Raw genomic sequence first — 9,673 nt, 5'->3', positions numbered from 1 at the left:
CAACCCTGCCCGTGAGCAATCTCCCAACTGATCTCTGTCAATATCGACAGTTATCGCGAAAATTCAAATGTTACAAGAATCAATGTCGACAGTTACTGTGATTCTTAGTCTTACACTGTCTTTTAAGTAAGCCAGTCATTGAGGATTATTTGAACTCTTTCGCTACGGTAGGTATATTTTAATACATATCGCACGTGACAGTCGGTACATGTTTAATGGCGACGCAGTAGACAGGGAAGCATTTGTCAACGTGTATTCTTTTCCATTCGTATCTATACGGCTGCTACATAATTAACGGTAATAACTGTCGAGTGCCTATAGGCGTCGACAGGACTCTGTCGGACATAAATGTCTTCTTTACGGACATTCTTTCAGATATTCTACTGCCAGTGTACAATGAGAAGGCATTCACGTCCACCAGTGTACATACATTGCAAGCACACTTTCAAAGCGTCTATAAGCACCATCAGTAACGAAAGAGTTAAACAGCCATAAAAACTGAAGCAGACGGTAACTATTATTGAAGTTCGTAATTAGCACGCTCATAAAAACAATGCCCAACATTTCATTACCTTTATACCCTTTAGCACGCGCTATATCATATTTAAAAAATGGCGGCATACTTACCTTTAGGCCGTTTGCGGACGTACCGGCAAAACCAGCGTCGGCGCCGACTTTTCTGTCAAAAACAATGGTAACTTTAATTTATTTCCATTATTACCACCGAAAAAGAAAACCAGTGTCAGTAACAGTTCTGCCGGTCATGTGCAAACGGCTTTACCCCTGTTAACAAATACGAGATTACGTAAGTGTGCGTCCAACGCAAGATGGCCGCTGCAGTTTCTTCTCCTTAAATCTTAAGCTCAAGTCTCTTCGTCCAAAGTCTCACTTCAATTCTATTAGTTTCTCCCTAGATCCATGGAAGCAGAGAAATCCCACCGGAAGAAGTGGAATTGAAGGAGTAACCCGTTTTCGAAGATATTCTGCATCACTTTATTAACCCCATGAAACTGTTTAACATCGCTTGGGTGTCGGAGAAGGGACGCGACATGGAATCGGTAAATATCGTCGATGTTAGCACCTATATTTACGTCTCGCAATACCGACTCCACATGGCGCTTCTCCTGTTAAAGGCTCCTTAGGCTCTGGACGACTCGTCGCGGTAACCCAAGGAAATGTACATTATAATCCTCCACGATCTCCTTCTTGTCGGCGACGTGGTCGCCGCGGTGGCGTGTAATAAATACTAGGTACGATGATCGCAAGCTTACTTAAGTAGTTAACGTAAGGACCACCCGCCGCCTCGCTCTGGGCGAGACGAGACATATAAATGGCGCCTCGCGAATTAACGATTATCACAAGTCGTCCGCAATGGCGTCGCCTCTACGGCGGGTGGTTTCGTCTGTTTAGCTCTCCGTATGGAAAAGTCAACGCGTAGCGAATCCGAGCCCCTCTAATGGGGCTGCGGACTCACGTTCTTATAAATAGATATACGTATATGTATATGCACTTTTTTCTCCCGTTTTATGACATTACCATTTTTTTGCTCTAGGGCGTAGACCTGGAGAGGCTTACCTACGTCCAGTCTGGAGACGGGCTAGACCCGTGTTTTGGGAATATTCCGGGAAAAAAGATCCCCGGAGTACCCGGGGTATTGGTCCATTGAGCTCCTCCTGCATCCCGGGGGATCGGGACTTCCCCGGAGGGATGTTACTTGGTTTCTTGTTCTTCTCTTGACTAAGTATGGAGGACCTGGGGTCGTCGCTTATTTGAAGAGCTTTTTAGCGTAATGCCAGATGCGGAAGAAGTACTCGTCCTTCCTCAGCAACCGGCCGCGAGCGTACGAATGGATGTCCGCGTCCATGTTGTTCTCGCGTAGCCAGGAACTCGTGTTTTCCGTGCTGTAGCTTAGGGATGGCGTGTCTCCTCGGTCGGTGGCCTCGGCAAGGGGCTCCACCACCGTTAATTCTAGGCAGACGGAACACAGTGACCGATTAGATTGCGGGGAATTAATTTCCTTTATGTTGTTTTAGGTTGCCCGGAAGAATTGTTATGTGAGAAACAGACGTACCGGAGCTGGGGACGATCTTGAAGGGCTCGTCGGACTCCAGAGGCTCGCTCAGGCCGACCTCGTTCCTCGCAAAGATCCTGACGAGGTAGTCGTGGTTCTCCTGGAGGTCCTTGATGGTCAACTTCTGGATGTCCGCGCGCACTCGGCCGACCTCCATCCACATGGTCTTCCTCATGTCTCGGATCGCTATCTTGTATCCCTCCAAAGGAGCACCTCCATCCGACTCCGGTCTGCCCCATTCCAGCATGATCGTGTTCCCGGCGATCTGCCTGATCTCCAGAGGCGCAGTCGGGGGCGAAGGAACCGCTGCAACGGCAGGAAGGGAATTAGCATCTTACCGAAACATTATACTGACGATTGCGAATGTCTCTTCGAGATTTAAGGACTATCTTAAGGACTAAATTTAAGGGGTTATATGCAGTTGTCATAAGCCAAATTCAAGATTTTTTTTTCATAACCAAAATGCAGTTCTTTTAATTGATAACAGAGAGTGATTTCATAGTATAATTATTGAACTTGATGTATAATTTTTTGATAAGATATATGACGAGCTTACTCGCATGAGTCTTCAGCAATACTGGCTCCGAAGAGGCTGGCGTGCTGAGGCCCATGCAGTTCTCGGCGAAGACCCTGAAGATGAACTCGCTCTCCTTCAGGTTGTCGATGCAGTACTCGTGGGTATTCGCATCCAGGGTGACCACTTTGCTCCACCTTGCCCCTTTACCGACGAGCGCCCTCTTTTCTATCACATACCCTGAAAAATGTGGCATCGACATGATTATCACATGACTTAAAGAACATAATCTAGAGAATTAAGAGAATAGTGCGATTAGAATTCTGCGGAAAAGGTATAGTTACCTGTAAGTTCCGTGCCTCCATTGCTGGAAGGTGGTGACCATGCGATGGTCGCACTTCTGCTGGTCACCGCGGTCACATGGACGTTAAGCGGGCACGATGGTGGTGCTAAATTACAAAGACAATGTTGCAATGTCGAATCGACAAGTATTTCTTTTAAGAGCCCCCAATTTGGGATAGGATTAATAAGTTTAAATCGCGGCATTGAATGCATTAGGCACAGGCTACCAGGTTCGGGTAGGAAGATTTTGGAGCGTGGGTCATGACTAGGATTCACTTACTTTTGCTAATTACGATCTTGGTCGGCGGAAATATGCCGAGCAGCGCGTAGAGCGTGCTTTCGTTAAGCTCGGTGATCTCTGTGCGGCGAAGCAGAAGCAAATGCGAATTCGTTAAGCATAAGCGATTAAGCCATTTTGTATCCTTCTCGAGGTACTTACTGATTCGCTTGCCAGCGACTATCGGCTCCTCCGACAGGAACGGAGGACCCGATCCTGCGATGTTCCTCGCTGTTATCCTGAAATCGTAGGCCACGTCCGTTTTCAGGTCGGAGACGCTGATGTTGGTGGTCTCTCCCTTGGTGGAACCGACCTAAATTTGATATCGAATGTAGAGTATCACTCGATCTGACCGACGAACCGCAATCCTGGGGATAAAGTACCTTCTGCCATGTCTTTTTCGATGTCTCCTTGATCTCGACGAGGTACTCCGAGATAGGCGCGCCTCCGTCTTCCTCGGGAGGCTGCCACTTTATCGTGAATGAGGTCTTGGTCATCCCGGACACCTCTAGAGGCCCTCTCGGTGGTCCTGGTTTTTCTGCAGCGGAATCGCCCAGTTAGTTAATGTTAACTTTAGATTAAACGTACGGAGGTACTTCATCTTTGTAACCGTTTAACGCACCGTAGGAGTGTTTTAGAGTTACGGCATCCGATTCGAGGGGCTCCGAGGAGCCTACAGGATTCTTCGCGACGATCCTGAACATGTACTCGCAGTCCGGCAGCAATTTCTGCACGAGCAAGCTCTGTACACTTTTCTCCACGTCGGAGACCTTTGTCCAGACCTTCTTGCTCGTTTCGCACTTCTCGACGATGTACTTGTCTATCTCGAGGCCACCGTTGTCCATCGGTGGCCTCCATTCCAGAGTTAAATGGTCAGGACCTAGGTCCTTGATGGCCAGTGGTCCTCGAGGCCTACTTGGCTTGCCTGAGGGTGAAATAATCCTTCATTAATTATTCCTCCCAGTCATTTACTGGGAGATTCATTTCGTTCACTTCTTCATCTTATACTCACGCAGGACGACGAGCTCCACGTATGTGGTTGCCTCTCCATAGGTGTTGGTCAACTTCAGAGTGTAATTTCCAGCGTCCTCCTCTTGCACCTTGCGGATGGTCAAGCTCGCAGATTCCTCGGTGATGCTGGGGACTGTTCTCTCCGTTTTGGGAACGATTCTTCCATTCACTGTCCATTCGGCAGTCGGCTTAGGTACTCCTGTATACTTAATCGTCACTGTGGCATCGTCGTCCTTTTTCGCTTTGCACAATTTCGGAGAGTCCGCGCTGATCTCTGGCGGCGCGTCTTCCGCTGGAAAGGGATTGGAAATTAATTTTTTAGTTCTCTATGCAGGATCTTTCAAAAATATTTAACGCGGTTCATACAGCGTTATTCATGTCGGAAATAGAGTCGAAAAGTTCTGTACAATATTTTCCCTATGGTGCGTAGTTTACTTGTAATAATTAATAAATAACCAGCCGAGAGGAACTCGCCGTAAGTTCCTCTGCTAGCGTAGAATAACTTCTAAATATTTCTTTGTAATCTTTGCTAAATATCTCAAGCGACAGATTTTTTAAGATTTATGGAGATATCATTCGAAGATATCTGAAATATTTATCGAAAATCTCAATNAAAGTAAACGATTTGCAAATATTTTAAACGTCTGCTAAATATTTACATAATGTACGATATTCGTTAAATATATAGAAAATATAGGATAAATATTTTCTGCTACTAGGGTTATCTTGTCTTTACTCCGCAAATACAGAAGAGCGCAGCTGATATGGTTTTGCTATTTAGTAATTAATTATTACGGATAAACGCACCGTAGAAAAAAATTGTAGAAGGTTTCTTGACCCTATTTTCGAGAAGGAAGCTCTATCTACTCTCGTTTCGAAGTGCCCATTATTAAATACCTTCTATTTTCAGGTTCGATGACATAGTGACGTTCAGGGCAGAGACGCTGTACTCCGTGGCGTCCTCGATGGTGCAGTTCATGACGATCAGCTTCTTCACGGGACCCTCGTCGATGATGGTGTACTTAGGCCCGTCCTCGATTTCTTCCCCTTTCCTGAGAGTAAGGTAAAATTTCGTAAGACACCTCTTTGGTACCCTGAAGAATAGTTTTAGGATGAAAGGGCATCCTCACCTGAACCACTTAACCGGGACGTCCGGTCTCGAGAGCTCTACGAAGAAGACGGCGTCCTCGTTCAATGGCACCAGCGTGACTTCCGGTAGCCTGGTGATGAAGTCGACGTCAGGTTTTTCGACGGTCAGCCTCGCCGTGGACGTCTGCTGTCCGACCTGGCACGAGTACACTCCAGCATCCTCCAATTCCGAGTGGTAGATGACCAATTTCTGACGTTTTCCGTCAATTGCCAGCTGCACGTGGTCGGAGAAGGACAGTTCCTTGCCGTCCTTGAACCAGCGGACCAGAGCGTCTCCCTTGGTCAGCTCTATGTCGAACATTGCCTTCTCACCCTTGGCGATGGTCACGTCCTTCATCCTCGTGATGATCTCCGGCGGCAGTTCTGATAAGAGATAACAAATGTGAGCGTAACGATTTTCCGAATCCTGTTGAATGAGATATTCAGGAATCAAGAAGATGGAACGAACCCACGACGACGACCTCCGCGGTGCACTCCTCGTCAGGGAGGGCACAGGTGTATTCTCCCTCATCGTGGACCGAGGTACTTCTCACCAGGAGTCGTCTCACGTTGCCGTCCTTTACGAATTCCAATTTCCCGTCCAATGGTTTCAGGGGCTGGCCATCCTTTTGCCAGGTGACGTCGGCGGTTTGCGACGTGATCTCTACTTCGAGGATGGCCACTTCTCGCTCCTTCACCTCGCAGTCGATGAGCTTCCGCACGAATTCCGGCTTGGTGGCTGGATGGAATGAAAAGCAGATTCGTTAGCGATATTTTAGCTATTAACGTTGAAAATAGCTGATGACGACTTACCTCTGACCGTTACCTCGCAGGAGGTGCTCTGTTTTTTCACGGTACATTTGTAAGTGCCCTCGTCATTTGAACTGGACCTCTTGATCAGCAGTCTATGGGTGCGGCCTTCCTGGATGATCTCCCGGTGGTCCATACCGCTGATCTCCTTCGAGTTGTGCCACCAGGTCGTCGAGACCGTGTGCGAGGTCTCGCAGATCAGCTCCAGGGGTTTGTACTCGTCGACCGTTATCTTCTTTTCCAGCTTCTTCGTGAAAGTCACCTTTTCCACGTCCACCGTGACTTTCGCACCGTGAGATGCCTTTCCGACCGGGTTGCTGGCCACGCATTTGTAATCGCCAGCATCCACCTCGGAATCCGCGTTTCTGATCTCCAACAGGATGTTCTCGCCGTCGTAGCTCTCGGTGACGTTGGGGGTCTTCTCCAAAGGTTTGTTATTTCTGTCCAGAGGAAATACAGATATTGTAAAGTACGAATGAAATAGATTTCTAGGATCATCGTAGAAGGATCCTTCACCTTAACCAGGTGACTTCGGGTACGGGGTTGCCGGTGACTTTGGCTGCTAGTCTGAAGGTTCCTTTCTCAGGTACCGTCAACTCTTGGAAGCGCTCGGTGAAGAGAGGTGGCTCGGGTGCGCCGCTTGGTAATTCTAGTGATTAAGGAGACAATTAATTTATGAAAAATGCTCCAACAGTTTTATCTGTTATAGGTGAGAGCACTTGGAAAATTGGAGGAAAGTCAAGTTGCATTAGTTCGCTGCTAGGAAGGGATTAGAACCATTTGAAGGTACATAGTGAATCCTTTGGAAGAGGGAGAACGATTGTTCACCACGTGAAAAGGGTGCTGCATTAGTTTGCTGCCATGAAGGGATTAGAACAATTTGAAGGTACATGGTGAATCTTTTGGAAGAGGGAAATTGTTCACCACGTGAAAAGGGTGCTGCATTAGTTTGCTGCCATGAAGGGATTAGAACCATTTGAAGGTACATGGTGAATCTTTTGGAAGAGGGAAATTGTTCACCACGTGAAAAGGGTGCAGGTCGTACCCTTAAGCGCAAGATGCCCCTTGGCCGGCTCTAAAGTAATTGTAAGCGCGGAGGTGAACTTTGCAAGCGCTGCAAAAGACAGGTGCGAGTATTTCCTGCGTAGGCATGGTTAGATGAATACATAAGCTTTAATTAATTTTAGGATAATTACTCTCTATGGTGAGGCTGGCGGTGGTTTCTGCCTTTCCAAGCTCGTTGGTCGCGACGACCGTGTACTCTCCAGAGTCCGGCAGCTGAGGCCTGACCAGGGTCAAGGTGTTCGTGTCCCCGTCCTTTTTGGCTGTGGTCAGGGGTTTTCCATCTTTGTACCAGGTGACTTCGGGCATGGGATTTCCGACGATCTGAGTGGTGAGGACGACGGTTTCTCCCTCCCTGACGGTTAAAGACCTCAGGGGCTCCAGAATCTCCGGAGGCTCCTTTTCGCCCGTTCTCACCTATCGGCCCCAAGATATTCAGTATTAAAATGATAACTTATTTTCATTCTTCACCGCCTTACCAAAAGGTTCTCGTACACTGATAAAAATGTCCATTTAAATTTACATTATCAATCGTTGATTATTTTGTTGCCACGATAAATTCCAGTAAAATTACATTGTCTCTATAATATCACATTCAGCGTCTGAGTTAAATTATAGAAAATTATAATGTAATATTACATTAAAATCAAGTAAAAATGCACCGATACCGTAAATCTACAATGGTTAGGTGTATTCATACGTTTTCTAATTTGTAATTCCTCCATTTTACTTTTCCATGGCTTTTGTATGTGAAAATTAAGTTATGAACCGGGTAGAAATGTATGTAAATTTCCATCGATTTTTATAAGTGTACCAGTCTTTAAGCGTCTTAAGGTCAAACTCAGTACAGGATATTGTTTCCCATTCTGTATATAAATAATATAAATATCTCACTTGTAACAATGTATACATACAGATGTACAGGATTGAGAAAAAGTTTCCGTATAAAGTTTGATTTTAGAACGTTTGAAGGTTTGTACGGACGTCACCTTGTACAAATCTAAATGGAGGATGGTTCTTTACCTTGAGAGGGATCTCGATAGTGGCTTCACCTTCCCTGTTCTTGGCCACCACCTTGTAACATCCCTCCTGCCTTCTCTCGGTCTTGGTGATCTTCAGGACGCTGCAGTACATGTGCATATCGCTCTCGGTAGCGACGACTACGTTTTCCCTGGTGGTCACTCGAGTTCCCTCTCGGTACCAGACGATTTCAGGTTCCGGGACGGCCACCAATCGGCATTCCAGGATCACGTCCTCACCCTCGTCCACGCACCGGGCTTTGGGCTTGCGCGAGAACGTCGGTGGGATGCCCTCCAGGATGTCAGCCAGCGACGACTCCCTGGGTAACGAGTAGAGGTAAGAAGACTCTATAATACTAAACTTGACTCCTAAGAACCTGAAGAGGCTCTTTCTTTTACCTTGACATGCTCTTCCTTGAAGGACCCGTCATGTCCGACCCATGGTCCGAAAGAGGCGCCTCCACTATCAGTTCCGTCGTCGACGAGGCGAATCCTGCCGCGTTCTTAGCCACGCAGGTGAACGTTCCCGCGTCTTCAGGGAAGACCTCGCGAATAACCAGGGTCGCGACGTTGTCGTCGTCGTAGTACATCTGGAAGTCCGGAGACGGCTTCACGATCGCCGTCTGCCGGAACCAGGTGATCTGGGGTCGGGGAACACCTTCCACCTGGCACTCGAATTGGACCGTGTATCCGTCAGGGGTGTGGATGGGCTGCAGCTTCTCGATGAACCTCGGAGCTGATGACTTCTCCCCAGGCGCAGGTTCTACGTTTTTTGTATATAATATTTTATTATCCCTCCATTTAAGAATTTTCTAATCAGACGTTATTGCAGAATACAACTCACTCTCGAAGACGGGCAGCTTGTCGATCTTCTCGTTGAGCTTGCTCTGCAGGTAAATTGTGTAGTGCGCCTCGTTCAGCAGGTATTGGGCTGGCACCCAACCCTTCTCCTCCGTCAGGTGCTTCTTCACGAACCACCAGTCCGAGTTGGTATGCTCTGGATTCAGGGAAGTTCAAATGTATGGAAATTCATTCCTTTGTAATGTTTTTTTATTTTTTTTAGGAATTTTGGAAATTCATTTTTGCAGGATATCTCACCGATCACGTAGACTTTTTCGCCTTCGACTAGGTCAATTGCTTCGTCCGTTTCGGCGACGTAGGAGCAGATTGCATGCATCGCGTCTCCATCTCTGACGATGTACTCCACCGTTTCATCTGAAGTATGAAGGTAATTGTTAGTTATTGGGTTATTTGTTGAAGCCTTTTTTAATTTTTATTATCAGGGGGACGACGATACCCACCTTCTTCGTAGATGTCCTCTTCCCGGGTGATGCTGAGAGTCGCCTCTTCTGCAATTAGGGAAAGGCGTAATTAGATCCGTCATGCGACCCAGGGTATGGTTAGTTTCTCTAATTTCGGATTAGTCTCTTTTCTGCTTT

General features: G+C 47.0%; 1 protein-coding gene across 8 annotated transcripts in view; it reads right to left on the bottom strand.

Moving 5' to 3' along the window:
* Nucleotides 1–969: 969 nt before the first annotated feature.
* Nucleotides 970–9,673, bottom strand: part of LOC105702948 (titin) — a 101,256-nt gene continuing 92,552 nt past the window's right edge. For 7 of the 8 annotated variants that reach the window (XM_012430927.2, XM_012430921.2, XM_012430925.2 and 4 more), the window contains 19 exons: nt 9,536–9,583; nt 9,333–9,449; nt 9,079–9,231; nt 8,634–8,997; nt 8,239–8,554; nt 7,350–7,632; nt 6,670–6,802; nt 6,157–6,593; nt 5,813–6,082; nt 5,346–5,727; nt 5,113–5,267; nt 4,217–4,507; nt 3,827–4,129; nt 3,588–3,742; nt 3,367–3,517; nt 2,930–3,034; nt 2,628–2,825; nt 2,072–2,377; nt 970–1,968 (listed from right to left, as the gene is read on the bottom strand). In XM_012430927.2, the coding sequence (XP_012286350.1) occupies nt 1,766–1,968; nt 2,072–2,377; nt 2,628–2,825; nt 2,930–3,034; nt 3,367–3,517; nt 3,588–3,742; nt 3,827–4,129; nt 4,217–4,507; nt 5,113–5,267; nt 5,346–5,727; nt 5,813–6,082; nt 6,157–6,593; nt 6,670–6,802; nt 7,350–7,632; nt 8,239–8,554; nt 8,634–8,997; nt 9,079–9,231; nt 9,333–9,449; nt 9,536–9,583 (4,370 nt within the window). In that variant the 3' untranslated portion in view covers nt 970–1,765. Of the gene's footprint in view, nt 1,969–2,071; nt 2,378–2,627; nt 2,826–2,929; nt 3,035–3,184; nt 3,286–3,366; nt 3,518–3,587; nt 3,743–3,826; nt 4,130–4,216; nt 4,508–5,112; nt 5,268–5,345; nt 5,728–5,812; nt 6,083–6,156; nt 6,594–6,669; nt 6,803–7,349; nt 7,633–8,238; nt 8,555–8,633; nt 8,998–9,078; nt 9,232–9,332; nt 9,450–9,535; nt 9,584–9,673 lie in introns of those variants that run through there. The other variant, XM_012430926.2, reaches the window with a different exon arrangement.

Source organism: Orussus abietinus, unplaced genomic scaffold, assembly GCF_000612105.2.
Source record: "Orussus abietinus isolate OABI.00-Male unplaced genomic scaffold, Oabi_2.0 scaffold211, whole genome shotgun sequence".
Taxonomy (NCBI): Eukaryota; Metazoa; Arthropoda; class Insecta; order Hymenoptera; family Orussidae; genus Orussus; species Orussus abietinus.
The sequence above is the reverse complement of the archived record's forward strand: the minus strand, read 5'-3'. Positions and strand labels throughout refer to the sequence as shown.